The sequence below is a fragment of the Coffea arabica genome, chromosome 8c (assembly GCF_036785885.1).
Source record: "Coffea arabica cultivar ET-39 chromosome 8c, Coffea Arabica ET-39 HiFi, whole genome shotgun sequence".
Taxonomy (NCBI): domain Eukaryota; kingdom Viridiplantae; phylum Streptophyta; class Magnoliopsida; order Gentianales; family Rubiaceae; genus Coffea; species Coffea arabica.
In genome coordinates, this window is record NC_092325.1 from 4,559,569 (window position 1) to 4,578,329 (window position 18,761).

Sequence of the window (18,761 nt, forward strand, 5' to 3'; positions counted from 1 at the left end):
ATATTAGTATATATAATATAATTGATATTATTAATTATACTAATAATTATATATGTCTACTAATAGAAATTATTAATTAATTATACTAAATTTACTAATACATTTATACTAAATTCTTAATTACACCTAATATAATAACACTTTTTCTCAAAAAAAAATACACAAGTACAGTAATGAATTAGTGATTGTTTTTGCGCTAAAAGTGAAAATTTGACTACTTTAGTTGTATTTATTCCATTATTGTATTCAAATAACTTTTGTTTGATTGTTTTTATAAGTTTAAATTGTGAAATTATAATAAATAATAACTTGATGATATGTTAATACTTTAATATTTATTTATTTGCTAAAATTTGATTATAATAAATTTTTATTAGTTCCGCAAATGCCCTAGCGAGAGAAGTAGGGCGGGGCGGGGAAGGGGCTTGATGTGATTTCCGAGAACGACAAATAAATTTATTCTTATTCTAGGATTGATCCAACCATCAATGTACATAACAATTCAGTTTTGCTATAAAATCATTAATCCAGAGTTCAAAAAAGTAACCAAACATTGGATTACGCTTTGCTTGCAACCTTACTCCATTTCTTTCTTTTATAAAAAGGTCCAACTTTATTTCATTTGATTGTCCGTGATCCCAAGATTTTAAAAAAGCAGGATTATATGTAGAAATTCGAAGGCGAAGCTGATATTGGTCTGTTTGGTTAGCCTGATTTGTTTTAAAAAAAAAAGTCAAATATTAGTCCACTTATATCATAGACATAATTTTCAATCACATTTTTACCTTACACACGTCATACTATAAAAAGTGTTATAGAGTGTTATTCCAAATAATCTCTTATCCAAACACATTATTTGTCGTGGGATGAGGAATGGATGAGATAATTGATATTATGATTTTTTTAAAAAGTTATTTTGACTTGAATTTTGGTAACCGTAAGATTAAAGTTAAACTTACGAAACATAAAATTGAATTTTTTTTTGTATGTAATTTTCAACCTCAAGCATAATACTCAAAAGAGACTATAGCATTTTTACATGAATGATCCAATATGAGCCAAGCCTAACATAATTTTTTTATGGGTGGAGTCCAACCCGTACCTGTTCATATTAAATCCGCATCCTATACATTTCTTAGACACTCACGCCCTTTAGCTTTTATATACTAAATTAAAATTTTTATAATGTTTAAATTATCTCAAGACTAGTATCATCTTTTGTAAAAGGAAAAAATTTCATACCATAAGCTTTACTGTAGTCCTATATAGAAATCCCTTTTGTTGTTTATTTCATTCCAAAATTTATGTTTTCGCTGAAGTTGTTTTAATTTTTTTTTCTATTTCCTTTTATAACTTACTACCTTTATTTTGTTGAATTGTCCTTAATAGTAATTTACAGATAATTAGATGCTAGATATTAGCATTAAGAAGTCAATATTATTTCATATTCTACTTTGAAAAATATTTAGAATTCAACTTTATGGAATTAAAAATATGTAGATATTGCTATTTCCATGCTTAATTCTAATTGAAAAATATGGATTGCTAAATTGAATTCTAATTAAAGGTTAATATTCTAAGCACTTTTAAAATGTTCGAAAATGTACTCTTTTGTTTCATTTGTTTTTTTCTCTTCTTATGATCTGTTAATATATGTTACATAATACTAGTAAATAATAAACAAAGAAAATAAAAAATAAAAATTCTTTTATTTTATTTTATTTTTGGTTGACACGGTAGTTTGTTCTATTCTATACTTACACCTACTTTACTAAGAGGGAAGGGATGGATTCAAATGGGTCAAGAGAAAATCTGAAGGGAACTGTGAAATTTTTAAAAAATACTAAAGGTGAATGCAAATCAAGAAATTCAATCCCAAATCTCTTGACCTGCGCCAAGAAGAGCCTTAAAACTCTTTCGGCAGCCCACGACTTTAAACCAAAGGTGGTTGGTTCTTTTACGCTGTAGTACTTGGTAAGTGCCTGATCTGTTGCACAGCGAGAAGTGGACCACGTTCCCAAGTCAGCGACTGAGAACTGAAAACTGAGAAGTAGCTACGCAGGTTTGAAGTCTTAACAAATTGAGTCAACAAAGAGCAGTAATTGTTTTATTGCCCTTGCTGCTTTTATTCCTTGGCGTTGTCCCAACAAAGAGGAAAAAAAAAGAAGATACTGATCACTTGAATCCGAATCTGCGAATCCCAGAACGTACTTGAACACAACAATACCATCTGCATCTTCTTCTCTCCATCCTTGCATCGGTTATTAGTAAGTTAATCTATCCCTTTTTGTTTATCAACATTTGCAGGAATTATGCTTAGAATTGCTTGTGAGAAGACTTATTTCAATTGATATATAACCAAGAGATCAATAAATCGCATTCAATCTGAAATTTTTTGGGTTTTTGACATCAAACCATTTGATCATCCAACCATCAATTTACCCCAGTTGAAGTATTCAATCTGCCGTGTCTGTTTCATTGTTACATTTCTTGCATTTCAGTTTCTTGGTCGTATGATATATGGTTGTTGGCCAAAAGAGAAAAAAGGAAGAATCTTTTTCTGCTTTTCATTTTGGATGTGATATTGGGTTTTTGATGTAAACTTTATTGTTTCTGCCTTATTATTATTATTATGAGAATGGCGACTTGCTTGCCTTATTTTCCCATTTTGGCATTTTTCTCAGCTGCCTGGAAAAAGAGTCTTGTTTATTTTCTCTACTGGTCTTGCTGTTTCTTCGATTGAAGTAAAATTATGACATTAGTGACTTCTGATTGCAGCTCTGCTTTGTTGAATATCGATAATTCCAAGATCAATCCATTGAGTATAGTAAAGAAATGGCCGTGTAAGTCTAAAGTTTCTTCAACATTTCATGTTCTTCTATTTCTCAGCTTTATGGTGAAAATTGTATCCTTTTGTATTTAATGAAATAGAATTAGCTGATTTTAACATGAATGATATTTGAGCAGGATTGCTTCTGCTCCTGGAAAGGTTTTGATGACTGGAGGTTATCTAATTTTGGAGAGGCCTAATGCAGGGATTGTCCTGAGCACAAATGCACGATTTTATGCCATAGTGAAGCCACTTTATGAGGAAATTAAACCTGAGAGTTGGGCTTGGGTGAGTCTTTTTTTTTCTCATATTGTGAACTTTTCTTTCAGTAATAAGTATTTTCCACTTCATTCTTTATTATGCAAGTCATAAGTTTGAATACTATTTGTATGAAGTTTACTCCCTGAGAAGAATGCTTGGTTCAGTAGAGGATAAATAAACCCATATTATTTAAGAAAGTTAGAAGCCCTATGAAGTAATTAATTTGGTGCCTTTTGATAACCAAATGATAAAAGGACTATGTCTTATATTAGGATGGGCTTTAACGAGGTTACTTGAATTGATCTTTTATTTGAAGCAAGCATGTTTTACCTAAGTTTCTTCATTCGTAATCAACCTCTCTCTAGTATGTAACTGTATGAAGTGTCTTTTTTCTCTACCTATGTATCTTTAACCATGATCAATTTATTTCGCAGAATTTGAATAGAGTTTGTTCTTATTAACTTTTAGGCATGGACAGATGTGAAATTAACTTCTCCACAGATGTCGAGAGAAACTATATACAAATTGTCCCTCAAACATTTAACTCTTCAGCCTGTGTCTTCAAGGTAAGTCTATCTGTTTTCACGCCTTACGTTGGTCGAACTATATCTGCTGATGTCTTTCCATTTAACTTCAATCATTTTTGTTTGCAATTTTACAATTAGATATATGTATGCTTTTGTGGAATTCTGGATTGGATTCGTGTTTTAAAAACCACATGCAAAGGATTCATGTATTAAATGGAATTCACTGGAGTAATGCCTTATGTTGTTGGCTTAATAGCAGTGCCTCAAGAAACCCCTTTGTAGAACATGCGGTCCAATATGCAGTGGCAGCAGCTCATGCAAAATTGGGCAAGGACAAGACAGATGCATTACAAAAGATACTTTTGCAAGGTAATGTCTGACATTTCACTCTTCATATTTGTTCGTTAAGCTGAATGAATATAAATGAATCCAAGTTGCTGATGGATTAGTCATGCAGGTCTTGATATTACGATTCTAGGATGCAATGAGTTTTATTCATATAGGAATCAGGTATTTCACGTTTCCTGTCATGTATCTTCAAGCCGTGACAGCATAGTGGTGTTTAGTGATCATTTCCTTCTTGTCCCTCTTAACACAATGGCTGTCTCTAAATTAGTGGTTGACTTGAATCATATCTATGCACCAAAAAGCAATTTGCTAGTTGTTCGAGTGCCAGGTTTCATAATAATAAAAGCTTACTCAGTTTGACTCTTGCAATTGATGTTCTCTTAGCTTCCTTCGGCACAATCATCTATTACTTATATCATTGTGAGGTTCCTGTTCATGTTTAGCAAAGATTTGTAGTTCAATATCTTCTTGAGGTAGTCATGCTTTCCAGTTAACTAACCAATATAAGAATGGATTTTGTTATTTGGATCTTATTGTTTTGTATATGTCACTGCATACTTTCATAGTTGAATGAAACTTTTCTAAGATCAACTTATATATGTGAGATTCTTAAGTGGAACTTTCCCTTGCAGATTGAGAAACGACTACAAAAAACTAAATTAGATCAGTCTTTTATATTAGGAAATTTTAGATATTTGAAGCTGCTGACTCTATCTAATTGAAGAAAAATGATGTACTTACTAGATTTACCAGACCCACTGATTTTAGGAACTCGTGTTAGCAAAATTTATTTTCTTTAGAACATTGATGTATACTTGTGAATTTGAATCAACCTCTGTTTCCACATAGGACTTGATAAAGTTTTTTGGATTTCTTATGCCATATGGCAATATCTAGATTGCTAGAAGCATCACTTTCTGGTAGGTCATCCAATAGGGTTTCATCCATACTGAAATCTGGAATTTGCGGAATGAAAGATTGAATTACTTTATCTTTCATCATTACGACTCAATATTTCATGTTCCTTTTGCTAGACTATTTAGGTTAATAATATCATATTCTATGCTTACGCTTTAATAGAATATTTGTTCCATTCTTGTTTTGGGTTTCTTGTGTGAACATGTCGACAGTTAAAGTGTAAATTGGATACATTTTTGTGTAGATCGAGTTGCAAGGTTTACCTTTGACACCAGAATCCTTGGCTTTGCTTCCACCTTTTAGTTCTATCACCTTCAATGCAGAAGAATCAAGTGGACAAAAGCCTGAAGTTGCAAAAACTGGATTGGGATCATCTGCAGCTATGACAACTGCAGTTGTTGCGAGTTTGCTCCATTACCTTGGAGTTGTTGACCTTTCTTCCGGAAAGAAAGTTGATGCAGATCTTGATATTGTGCACATGATAGCTCAAACAGCTCACTGCATTGCACAGGGAAAAGTGGGTAGTGGATTTGATGTGAGTTCTGCAGTTTATGGCAGCCAACGCTATGTTCGGTTCTCACCAGAAGTGCTTTCTTCTGCTCAGGTGCCATACCACCCAACTCCTCATGATTATCTGATGATTATGTTTGAGTGAAAGATGAAGGCAGCTTAGGTCATTTTGCATTTAACACCACTTAAGGCATATGATTAAACGTGTAAATGCCCTCATGTGGGTGTGTGTGTGTACGTGCAGCTTAGGTATTAGTTGTCCATAAATGAGTTCTTTTCATTTTATTAGTATCACTTGCTAAACTTTAATGTTCCTAGATTTGAGAGTGACAGTTTTTTATTGTCAAAAAGAACTCAAAAGGCCAAGTTACTTTATCTCTATGTGCGATCCATGTCGTCTGAAATGCTTTTGTAAGTGTTTGGTTCATCTGCTAGTTTTTTTATTTCCATTAGTGTCCACCTGGATGGAAATTGGAGAACATTTGATTAGGTAAGAAACTAGTATTTACTCAAAGGAGTCAAACAGTGCTATAGTACCTTTGAGTATGCCTCATTAAATCATTATAGGTAGATGGTACCACTGGGATGCTTCGTTAGGCAAAGAGGAAAATAAATTTTTTTGCCATGCCTCAAGGATGGAGAGACAATGACCAATCCTGAGCCCGATGGTTGCATCTGATGTTTTCTTTCCCAGAATCATAATGTCATACTGGCTAATGATCATCCATGGCTTCTCTAGTGTAACTTTTTCTTAAAGGGTGAGGCTTACTTGGGTTAATTTGTTCTGTTTTCTGCTTAGCTTTCAACAATAGTTACTTGAGGAGTAAAGTTTGGTTCTTATAGTCTTTGATATGTGGTAAGGTGCTTTCTTAGAAAATATGTGGGGAATTCCTCTTAAAATTGTGAAGTAAAGCTTCTCTTTTATATAATTGGCATCAACCTTTGGTAAAGCGCACCCTCATATTCAGCTTATAACATGACAGTTCATGATGGTGCAGTCATAAAGAAACTTCTTATAGTCGTCAAAATGACCTACTTCCAGTTGTCGGATCATTGAGCATTTTACTATTGCATCTATGACATATGATGGCTGTGAACTCCTGAAATCTGCTTAATGATCTGTACATCTAAAAACGGGTTCTTCTCAACTTAGCACAGAAGTTCATTATTTTCAGGGTAGATCATTTTATGTAGAGCTAGTTTGATAGCATGCTTTAAAAATTAGCTTCCTTCTAAGTTGCTGTCAGCCATCTTGTATGTTCTTCTTAACTTGAAATAATTTAAATGCTTTTTGAAACTTTATAGTGTAGGACAGCTGGGTTTAGCAGACTAAAATAAAATAACTTCATTGATGTTATTTGAGTCATAAATCAGTGTCATTGTGGACTTGCAGGGTGCAGTTAAAGGAATACCTCTGGAAGAAGTCATATCTGATGTCCTTCAAGCCAAGTGGGACCATGAGAGGAAAAAGTTTTCTTTGCCTCCATCAATGACTCTTGTAAGTTGTACAGAAATATAGCATTTGATGGAATTTAGTGCCCCAGGTCCTTGTGTCTATGATATGGCCTCCATGGATGCCGATGGCATTTGTGTCCCTTTGCTGGATTTGTTTCTCAAGCAGAAACCAGTCATTGATTTTATTATTTTTTTCAGTCCTTGATTACTTTCAATAGAATTAAAAGCTAAACGTTGATTGGAAACCTACTGATTGTAATGATATTTGCTGGTGCAATTGGGTCTTTCCTGACCTTATGCCATGATCGTTGCCAAAACAACATACACCATCTTTCTTTATATAACAAATAGCTGTTTGATTGTACATTACTGCATCTTTGGGAGCTCAAGCATGTGTTCAGTATTGCATTACGTGAGCTCCAGTATGCCTCCTCCAATTCTAGATGATGAGAATATGCTTCAAATTGAAATAAACAACACCATGTTAATTTGTATCACTTGTCAAAAACTTTATACTGGTTTTGAGGGTTCCCATCATTTCTAACTAACGGAGTATGTTCACTTAGTTTCCTAATGTTGTGATGCACTTGCAGTTACTGGGAGAACCAGGAACTGGAGGATCATCAACACCATCAATGGTAGGTGCTGTAAAGAAGTGGCAGAAGTCTGACCCTCAAAATTCTCTAGAAACATGGAGGAAGTTGTCAGAAGCAAACTCTGCACTTGAATTGCATCTGAATGCCTTGAGTGGATTGGCTGAAAAACATAGTGATGCGTACAAAAATGTCATCAACAGGTGCAGTGTGCTTACCTCAGAAAAGGTAAATCTTCAATCAACTGCAGCAAAATTTCTTGGCAATTGGTCTCTTAACAAATGAATCCCTTCGGTCTTCCTCAATTACTATATCCTGACTTGTATGACTTGCATGCCACAGGCAGATACCTTATTCATCTGCTGCTAACATCATGGCTGAACATGCATTTTTTCCTCCAATCTTCATAAAGTGCTAGTCTCCTTGTTCAACAATGTATTAGTTAAGCAACAGAAATTTTAATGCAGATAATGAGGATCTTCGTTTGTGACAGTAATCCAATATCTAAATACTAAAGAAATTTTGATACAAATCATCCCTGTAATTGTCTAGCTATGGATTGATTTTACTGGCTAGAAAAGTCCTTTTGAATTGTCTGCATCCGCAAACTGCAGATGGAGGGACAACCACTTCTCTTCTTGTTGATTAATGTATTTTGTTGTGGATGTCAACTTTAACACTTTGGTGAGCATTTCTCATTTTGTTGTAACCTCTCTCTCTAAAATGAGCTTGCCAACTTCTTATCAACAGTGGGTAGGAGGAGAAGATGAATCAAGCCAAGCAGTTATAGAAGCATTATTAGGAGCTAGAAATTCCATGCTTGGTATCAGAAACCACATGCGGAAGATGGGTGAGGCAGCTGGAATCCCAGTAAGTTCTCTTCTTTCTGGTTCGAAACAGCACTTGCCTATGTTTTGTTGTCTGTTTGTCTTGCATGCATGTACGTGTTTTTATTCTTCTTTCTGGTTAGAAACATAATTCCTCTTTCCATCTATCCCAGCACTTTCTTATTCTGGTTGGAGACTTAGAAATCCATGAATTATGAAAAGAAATATTTAAAACCTTTCTCAATAGCAGTTTAATCTACTTAAACATATTTGTCGGATATGATGGTCTCAAATGATAAGCCGATTGGAATCTCTTTTGCCTCTCTAAGAAATCTTTAATTAGAATATACGACACCGAAAACTTTACACTTGATTCAAAGTGCATCAGATCAGAAGTGATACTTCACATTAGCCACGGGTGTTATTTCATGCCCACAGTTAACAACTGCATAGGAAATGCAGAAAGAATTTGCGTGTTAGAAAGAAAATCTGAAATTGATTTGTCCACATACAGTTGGCACAATGGATTTGGAAAAGGCAACAGCTCTCTCTCTCTCTCTCTCTCTCTCTCTCTGTAATTGTTTTGCATTTGAGCATTTCTTGATCTGCCCGACTTCCTTTATCTCTATAGGTGCATCTGTCCAAGTGTGAGCTTTGATTTCTTTCAGTTATCATGTCCTAGGTCTAACATGGAAGCAGGTACTGTTCACACTGCATGTCTGTAGTCGATCAGACCATCACTTCTGCCATGTTCCACTTTGCAGATAGAACCTGAATCACAAAGTGAGCTTTTAGATGCCACGATGAATATGGAGGGAGTTTTGCTGGCTGGTGTCCCTGGCGCAGGCGGGTTCGATGCTGTGTTTGCTGTTACCTTAGGAGCTTCAAGTGACAATGTCATCAGAGCTTGGAGCTCTCGCAATGTTCTTGCCTTGCTAGTGAGAGAAGATCCTAATGGTGTTTCTATAGAGAACAATGATCCACGAGCAAAGGAAATCACAACTGCTGTTTCTTCAATTAGGATTGAATAAACCTAGATCACAAATTATGTGAAAGTGAACAATCACCCCCAATATTTTAGCAGCATATATAATTTGCAAGCAGGTAACTTTCTACTGAGTTCTTTTCCAAAGCTGTAATAGCTTTGAGACAATAAACACCTAATTATATACCTGTGGGGTCTCATATGTTGTAACAAATAGGTTTAACTCTCATCGTGATTACTAATGCTCTTGTTAGGCTGATGAGTTTATCCAAATTTGGGCGTCTTTGGAGGCACAGATGCCTTCTGCCACCCATGTGAAAGAAACAGATAAAATAACATTGTCAATTGTTCTGTCATTGACGGCGCTTGCTGCTGCTAGTTATCAGATTTATAAACTCAATATTGATTACGTCTCAAGTACTATATAGCAGGTTGCCTCCACTCCCTCCGCATGTATTTTTTTTTCTCTATGTCTTGATGATTGTCACAAACTTCTTGTATAAATGGCTAATGTTATTGGGATGGGAGCACCAGAAATGTGGGGAAATGTTATTTGCACTCCCATTTTTATTAATCACACTTTCACTATCATTCTACTCATATAGTTTCAATTATTAGACTATTACTAAGTTTTTCTCAAGTTTTTTAACTATTTTAACTACAATAATTTTAAAAACTTTTTAAAAATTTTAAAATATACACCTCAAAATATCGGAAAACACACCAAAAAATTTCTCTTTTTTCCTTTCTTCTTCTACCTTGCTCCCCCCCCCCCCCTCCCCTACCACACACAAAAAAACCTCAACAGACCACCTCTGCCTCCCAACGTAGATGTTGGCAAGTCCTTTTCTTTTCTTTTCTTTTCTTTTTTCTTCCCTTATTGTTCTCCTCCCTCCCTTCCCCAAGCCCCCTCCCCTTCCGCCAACCTAGTTGTGCGGACCAACCATGCAACAAACCATCTCCCTTCCCCTGGCCCCGCGCCCCCATCTGGTTGCAACTAGAGGAGGGGCGAGGGAAGGGAGGGAGGAGGAGAGAGGGAAAAAAAAAGATGGGTGAGGTGGTGTTGGCTGAAGATGGTGGTGTCCGGTGGCCGGTAGTGGGGATGGAAGGAGGAGGAAGAAGAAGAAAGGGAAAAGAAAACGAAAAAGAAAGAGAAAAGAAAAAGAAGAAAAGAAAATTTTTTTCCAAACCCTCAATATTATGAAAGTTTTTCTACAACTTTAATGATAAGTTACAGTAAATTTTATATAAGTATCCAAAAAATTCACTTGTCAAATAGGGCCTATATGATAAAACAAATAGTGAGGGTACAAATAACAACATATGGAGTGCAAATAACATTTTCCTAAATATATTGTCACACCTTTTTAAGTACTTATTTCCTCATGTTCCCTGAGCAGCAGTTTTGTAGTTGGATGCAGCAGTTTTTAAGCATTTATTTCCTCATGTTCCCTGAGCAGCAGTTTTGCATCTGGATGCATGCATTTTTTTTGGGGTAAGAGATGCATGCTTTCTTTAAGGTTAAAGATGGAAGAACTTAGTTAAAATTGATGTGGAAGAAAAAAAAATTTGAACATCCTGTATTCACCAGTAATCTCCACAGGAGCAAGTTCCATTTTTGAAATGATGGAAGCGATTCCTATCTCTTACAGTAATTTCTCTTTCATAAATGGTTGAAATGAATTTAGTATATGTGTGACAGTCACTGCACATTCTGACACTTCTAACAATTCTGATGGGAGAATGCTGCGATGTATGAATCAGTGCAAAGGCAATTGCCAATTTTTGGCTGTGAGTACTCAATCTCTGTCTCTTCTCTTCTTCATCTACATCCAGCGATACTTGTGATGTATCTGGGGAATACCCTTCAAATTTCAACTGCCATTCCATCTGGTGAAGCATCTCATATACGCTCTCCCACTGGGGATGTGACTTATCTTGAGATACAAACTTAAACACTTCCCTTTTCACCTCCACAGAGCTGGATCCAGGCTCTTGGTTCAAGCCCTCTTCAGCTAATCTGGTGCGAGTAGACGCCACATCCTCCCATCTTTGAGCTTTTGCATAAAGATTTGATAAAGTCAAATAATCACTGGCATTATGAGAATTCAGTTGAAACAGATTTTTAGCTGCTACCTCTGCCAATTCAACATTTGAATGGATCTTGCAAGCAGTAAGAAGACCCCTCCACAAAACATCGTTTGGTACCATTGGCATGCCATTGACAAGCTCTAAAGCTTCATTAAGCATTCCTGCTCTGCCCATTAGATCAACCATGCACCCATAGTGTTGAATTGTTGGTTTAATCCCATTCTCATACTTCATCTTGTTGAAACATCTCAAACCTTCTTCGACAAGGCCAGCATGACTGCAAGCACTGAGTACACCGACATAAATAACATCATCTGGTGGTAATCCTTCTTCAAGCATTTGTGAGAAGACTCTTAGAGCTTCCTGACCACATCCATGCATTGCTAGCCCTGAAATCATTACACTGTAAGACATCTGGTTCTTGTTTGCCATTCTTTCAAACAGACACAACCCTTTCTCTAAGCAGCCACATTTCATATACATGTCCATTAAGGAAGTCTCCACTATGACATTGAGGCCACTCATATTCCTTATTAGATAACAATGTACAGACCTACCTAAATCCAGTGCACCTAAATGAGTACAAGCAGAGAGCACACTTACTAGCACACTCTCCTCAGCCCTCAAACAACCTTCAGAATTCATGTCAGCAAAAATCCCAAGGCATTCAGACCACATGCCCAAGTTTGCATGAGCTGAAACTAGAGCACTCCAAGAAGCAATTGTCTTTTGATCCATCTGCTCAAAAACCATACGTGAATTCCTTATATCTCTACATTTTCCATACAGATTTATCAAGCTATTCTGCACAAATAGATCTTCTTGAAAACCAAGCTTAAACACATGCCCATGAATCTGCATTCCTTCCTCAAGTGTTCTTAAAAGAGCACATGCTTTGAAAACAGCAGGATATGTGAAATTATCAGGTTCCACCCCACTTTCAAGCATTTCAAGATACATAAATAATGCTTCTACTAGGCTCATTTCCTTGATTAGTCCTCTAATTACAGTATTATATTCAAAAGTACCTGGGTCGTCTATTTGGCGAAAAATTGAGCAGGCATAGTCCATGCTGCCCCAGTCAGAAAGAGCACAAGTGGCAACTAGATTGCTTGCACAGAAAGAGCTCCAAATCAACCCCAATTTCACAATCTGGCAATGAACTACTTTCATATCTCTGAGGCTCTTGCATCTCTTCACGAAAGCGATACATTCTTGTTCCTTCAATGTGAAATCAGATTCTGGGATTCTTGAATGATCCTCCTGTGGTGTCATGAAATGACTCTGATAAAGGACTGATGTCCCCACCATCCTTATAACATGTCATACTATGTGAGGTGGCTAAGTTAGCACTACATGAAGTAAGAATCAGGCCCCCGACCATGCAACTTGAAGATTTTGTATGTACACGTTTTAGCTACTTTAGCAGCTAAGTAGCTCACTCCACTTTCTACTTTTAAGCATCAAGAACAAAGACAATCAGAGATATCCAAACCTGGACACGAAAAAGTATGTTTGCTGAATTTTAATGGATTGATCAACCGAACAGAAAATGGGTATAGTTATTTCCATAATTTGAAGTGAAATTCTGATCACTGAAGTAACAAATGTCCCAAAGTATGATGCAGTCGAGCATTGGTGCGATGATACTTGGGCAAGATTTATTAGAGCCTGGGAAATTTTTGTTTGGTATTCTGATCGAAACTTTTGGAACAGTTTTCAAAGAGTTTCACGGACAAGGAGGAAATCTCATCCATGAGATAAGAAGAGAGAATCTGAGCCTAAGGATTGTGTCCCCATGCAGCATGGAACGATGTTGGTGATAGGATAATGTTTCTGCCACTTGGCTATGAGAGATACCTTCAAAAATATCCACAGCCACTAATATATCACTGTTAAATTTCTCCTACTCTTAGTAGTATCTAAAACAGCTTTTATTGGCCCAATGGTGGCTGAAATTTAGTAAAGGTTGGATTTTTTTTTTTTGACAGAAAAGAGAAGAGATAGAAAGGCTAGATTATGGAATTCATCATTTGAGAAAAATTCATGGCAACGGTCCCATTGAGCCATCTCTATTTTCATGTCAAAATATAAGCAAATTTTTAATTTTCCTTGTTGCTTTGTTTAATCCTATCTAGGCAGTAAACCGTTTTCGCCTATTTATGTTTACAGTGTCCTTCTAGAAAGATGATACCTAAGGTTTTTTTCTTTATAAGTAATAACAATCATAATTACAGTCACTAATCGCTCATTCATTAGCATAATCCTAGTCCAAAGGTGCATATTCTTGCTTTTAAACTTGTGTGTGTGTGTGTGTGTGTGTCAGTGGTATACAAAAGGAGGTATTGTATCTTCATTTGTGTGTAACTTTGAAGATACTAGCTAGAGTCTTTCCCAGTTGCCTATGCACCAATGCTTCTTGAAGAACAATTAATATAACTTGTCTTCAAATATCTTTTCGAAGTTAAATTCCTCTGTAATCAGCGAATTTCAATGCATTTACAAAATAGCCTTGGATGATCAAATTGGAATAACTTTCTCAGTCTTGGGGGGACCAAATTGAGATTCTATGCTACTTTGGAGTACCAAATCGGAATTTCTTTACCCTTAAAAGATAATATCTTTAGTTTGAGGGACCAAATTGAGATGAGATTCTATGCTACTTTGGAGTACCAAATCGGAATTTCCTTACCCTTAAAAATAATAACTTTAGTTTGAGGGACCAAATTGAGATGTTTGGTTACTTTGGAGGACCAAATTAAGACCTTTTAGTTTGAGGACCAAATTAACATTTTGAACAACTTTAGAGGACCAAAATAAAATTAACCCTATAAATATTCCAAAACATTGGGCTAGTAAATATTCAAAGGGTTAATATCGTTTTGGTCATCTAAAGCGAATCTATATCTAAATATAGTCTCTCAATCTAACATCTCAATTTTGTCTTTCAAACTATAAAAGTCCTATTTTGGTCCTCCAATGCAATACAAAAACTCAATTTGATCACTCAAATTGAAAATTTTCAATTTGTTACTCCAAACTAAGAAGTTATGCTAAGTTGATCCTTCAACTATATTTCATAAAAGGCATAAAAAATTAGCTGATTACAAAAAAAAAATGCAGAAATAGCAAACTTGTTCAGACTTTGAATTGTTCTACAATTCCATGAAGCTTTTGTTCTTTATTTTTTTTAATAATAAAGGTGCGATATTTCACAAGTTAGTTGTGATTTGGATATAAAATAATTTAGAAAATTATCAATAGGAAAAAAAAAGAGTAGGTTTGCACATATTTAATTTCACGAAAGAAGGCACTTTGATTGAAATCACCAAAGTAGGAAAAACTCTTAGTAAATAGATTATTAAATGTTCCTTTGTTTTCTTTTTGGCAGTTTGACTCTTCCATGGTTTTTTTTTAAATTATTCTTCCATAGTTATTAAACTATTAATATAATAACTTTGCAGGACCAAATTGGAACAATTGTCTTATTTGGAGGACTAAAATTAGATTTATTTATTTTGAGGGAGGAAGTAGAGATTTTATACTACTTTAGACGACCATTACAAGACCTATACAGTTTGAGAGACCAAATTAAGATGTTTTGCTAATTTTTGAGGACCAAATTGGAACAATTGTCTTATTTGGAGGACTGAAATTAGATTTATTTATTTTGAGGGAGGAAGTAGAGATTTTATACTACTTTAGAGGGCCATTACAAGACCTATACAGTTTGAGAGACCAAATTAAGATGTTTTGCTAATTTTTGAGGACCAAATTGGAACAATTGTCTTATTTGGAGGACTGAAATTAGATTTATTTATTTTGAGGGAGGAAGTAGAGATTTTATACCACTTTAGAGGGCCATTACAAGACCTATACAGTTTGAGAGACCAAATTAAGATGTTTTGCTAATTTTTGAGGACCAAATTGAGATCCTTGCAATTTGAGGGACCAAATTGAGATATTTTGTTACTTGGAAGGCCCAAAATAAAATGAATCTGAAGTTAAAACATTTTAGAGTTGCCCCCCTAACCACAGACGTTGAAATTGTTCAAGTATAAATCAATTTGTATTTGCAATTTTTTAATAATAATTTGTATTTCCAATTTAAGAGTCATGGCAAAAGTTCATGGATAGCTGAACCTTTGTATCCGAGCCAATCCTTTTTTAACTAATAACTTATGAAACATGATCTCATAGAAAAGAAGGTAAATTATCTTTTATCCTCCTATAATTTAATGTTTTTTCATATAACTTTTTTATTATTTAAAAATCTATATATAACCTTCTCATGGTTGGAATTAAATTTTTTTTTAAAATTTTTTTCCAAGCAAAAGTTAGAAGAAGGAAAGAAAAATTGAACTTAGAGTCTTAAATTTTGGGATATCAATCTTAACCACTGGACCAAAACTTCCTCGACATTGGAGCTAAACTATCATAATTGGTTTTTCTTTTTTAAAACTAACAATTAATATTAAAAAGTCAAACTAATAAATTAACGGATTCACCCTTTTACTACTTTATTTTTGGCTTTCTAATATTTTCCTTTTCTTTCTCTTTTTTCTTTTACCTCTGAAAAAAAAGAGATGATTTTAAAAAATTGTACTTTGGCCTGGCAAATCTAATAGATCTTAATTTTCCCCAATACAAAAAAAGAAAGAAAATAAAAAAATAAATAAGTAAAGAAAATAGAAAGTACCATTAAAGATTTGGTTTTTAAACTTATAACGATATTTATATTCACTAAATATTTAGCATGTTTCATTTCTCATTAGCTATATTTTTTATTTTCCTTTCTTCTTATTATTTTGGTTTTTAAATTGGGAGACAGCACTATTCCAACCAATCCAGCTTGCCAAGTGCAGTTGGCCACCACAAACGACATAAAATGGGGTAGAAATATGGTGCAATCAAGACTGAAGAAGATCTATCCGTAGTACCAAAAAGATCAATTTAGTTATGGACTATATCAATAATTCAACTGTACCACCATCAAGTGAATTCACTGTCTCATTGAGGAACTTGAGAAGATAGAAAGACTAGTCTTCCTTGGTCCCAGTTGACATTAATAATGTGGTCCTTTGCCTGCCTTTTTTGCCTCCCATTCTTCCTTTGACATTGGATTTTGGAATATGCAGCTTGGGATGCATGGAAAAAAATGCTGTAAAATACCAGCAAGATGCCATGTTGCTACAACTTTTTACTCTTAAAATTATCTCCAAAAACTCCCAATTAATATTCCTTTAGATAGATACACGAACAACAAAAGGGAAGTTAATTTTTTTCTTTATGTGGAACACATAGTAGCTTGCTTTTTGCATCTCAAATAAAATAGGGATTAATTTTCCTACGGTATCAATACAATTTTTTTTTTTTACGCTAACTGGTGCAGATGCATAACACATATCATTCACGTTAATATGTACAAATACCGATACTGTGTAAGAAAGATCAATTCATAGTATAATAATCCAACTTTGAAATACCTCAACCACTTGTTAAAAGATAGGTTTATGGTTAGTCACTTACTTTAATTTTCGGAAATACTTTGGATAACATTATGGGTAGTTAACTATATATATTAGCTTGAAAAATACTTTTAATAAGTTCCTAATTTTGGAAATGTATTTCACGTAAACCTCTTTATTCTAATGAAGCTTTAAATGATGTCATTTCCTTTCCCACACTTGCTCTTTTCAATTAGATACATAATAGGAATGCTACATGATGGAAAGTTGCCTATAATTACTTTTGAAAGGTTTCTCTGTCAGGCATATTTTCATTTGGGGCAGTAACCAGAAAAAGGCAAAATTAGACAAGGGATGCCAACTTACTACTATTGTATTGAGAACAAAGAATTAGAACTAGATGATTTTCTAGCATTCTTGGTCCATTGCTTTCCCGGAAGGGCATTTGGAGATTTGAAACTTGAAAGCCTATTGTCAAATTTAGCAAGAGGTGACAAGGGAACAAGACAAAGAAAACAAAAGCCAATAATGTCAAAGTTTTTATTGTTAAATTTTTAATGCGGTTGGGGTTAATGTCAAAATAATCTAAGTTTTGCCACCATTTGATTTGATTGAATCCTTTGAATGGTCAACTGAGAAGCAAAATGTTACACACATTAAGCTAACGTTCACCAGGGCGCGTGGGACAACGTGTTTGTACTAATTTTATGGGAGTTGAGATTAGCCATTTAGTAGGTCACATATTTGGATATATAAGTAGCATGACTTGTTTGACTGTTTCCATATTAGTATTTTGACCTAGCTCTTTAAGGACTTTTTCTCTTTTATTAAAGGTAATCTTTAATGTCTTAAGTCTTAACTACAAGAGGATTAATGAACATACATTTTGTCAAAGTATAAAAATGTAAAAAATAATAATTAAATAAATATCGACCTCTGAATTTAAAATTAGGAGTAACTCATTCAAATGACAGAATAACATTGACTTTTACAGTTTTACTATGTTAGTGGAATTAATAATTTGTCTAATAGTCTAAAAGAAAAAAAGAACAAAAAAACTAAAAAAGGAAGAGAAACCAAAATGATATTTTGTATAACTCATTCTCATTGTGATGTACACTTGTTCTTTTTTTTTTTTTTTTTTCTAATGGTGAACTTGCACATTCATTAGTGATTTTGACATATTTGATGCGTGTCAAACTTTAAAAGAAGATCTAAATTTTATATTAATATTTACATTAATTTTCTAGAGTTGATTATATAAGGACATTGAAACAATGATAAGTGACTATTTTGCTTTCTTTTATATTCAGCCATTTTAATTGACTTTACTTTTTTCAAATGATTAAGTACCTTTTTGACAATCTAAATGATAAGTACTACGTGTAATTAGTACTTTAGGGCTCTTGTTATGCAAATCCCAAGTTTAACTAGCAATTTTTATTGAATGAGTTTACCATGAAATTCATCATAACGGATTTAACAATCATATTCTTTTTGAATTCAACTTTGTTAAGGTAGAAGTTTAGTCAAATAAACTCATTTTTAGAATGACATGAACAAATAATTCTTTAAAGCCTAAACTAGTTTGCCTTTTCTTTTTCATATTGTTGAACATTAAAGCATATCCCATGAAACGTAAAGCTCCTAAACTCAAATTCCAAAAATTTGGAAATAAAAAATGCAAATTTTAAATTATTTCCACCAAATGATTTTGATTATCTCATTTTATCTCGTGCAGATAAAATTTTCAAAACTACATGATGATATTCTTAAGTATTTTTCACAAAATGATTCGGGTATAAAATAGACTATTACAAACATATTTAGCAACATGTTATTTCCTTTCAAATTGTCAATTATTCCCCCCCCCCCTCCCATTCTACTATAGTATAACACTTGATCTCACAGACTGCAAAACTACATTCCATTATTTGGAACTCGAAAA

The 18,761-nt window shown here is 34.2% G+C and overlaps 2 protein-coding genes across 11 annotated transcripts; one reads left to right on the top strand and one right to left on the bottom strand.

The window, feature by feature from the left end:
- Nucleotides 1-1,865: 1,865 nt before the first annotated feature.
- Nucleotides 1,866-9,671, top strand: LOC113693957 (phosphomevalonate kinase, peroxisomal-like). Of its 10 annotated transcripts, none has more exons than XM_072063457.1 (11): nt 1,866-2,267; nt 2,779-2,843; nt 2,968-3,118; nt 3,560-3,657; nt 3,875-3,987; nt 4,076-4,128; nt 5,129-5,488; nt 6,788-6,892; nt 7,443-7,670; nt 8,193-8,312; nt 8,938-9,052. In XM_072063457.1, exons 2-11 carry the CDS (start codon nt 2,836-2,838, stop codon nt 8,992-8,994), a joined length of 1,293 nt encoding a protein of 430 aa, XP_071919558.1. In that variant the 5' UTR covers nt 1,866-2,267; nt 2,779-2,835; the 3' UTR covers nt 8,995-9,052. The 10 variants fall into 10 exon arrangements, with proteins under 10 accessions (XP_071919558.1, XP_071919559.1, XP_071919560.1 ...); XM_072063458.1 differs by having other exon boundaries at nt 1,867-2,267; nt 8,952-9,052; XM_072063452.1 differs by having other exon boundaries at nt 1,871-2,267; nt 9,034-9,671.
- A 1,136-nt stretch (nt 9,672-10,807) lies between these two features.
- On the bottom strand, nt 10,808-13,158 carry LOC113693197 (pentatricopeptide repeat-containing protein At1g31920-like). The gene has a single exon (XM_027211769.2). The coding sequence runs from the start codon at nt 12,654-12,656 to the stop codon at nt 10,839-10,841; it is 1,818 nt and encodes a 605-aa protein (XP_027067570.2). The 5' UTR covers nt 12,657-13,158; the 3' UTR covers nt 10,808-10,838.
- Between the last annotated feature and the right edge of the window lie 5,603 nt (nt 13,159-18,761).

Bases quoted from the DNA above. Each gene is read 5' to 3' on its own strand.
- LOC113693957 (XM_072063452.1), top strand. The intron at 7,671-8,192 runs GTAAATCTTCAA...TCTTATCAACAG, and splicing joins GTGTGCTTACCTCAGAAAAG to TGGGTAGGAGGAGAAGATGA. The intron at 8,313-9,033 runs GTAAGTTCTCTT...TCCACTTTGCAG, and splicing joins GTGAGGCAGCTGGAATCCCA to ATAGAACCTGAATCACAAAG.
- LOC113693197 (XM_027211769.2), bottom strand. From the start codon at position 12,656: ATGGTGGGGACATCAGTCCTTTATCAGAGTCATTTCATGACACCACAG.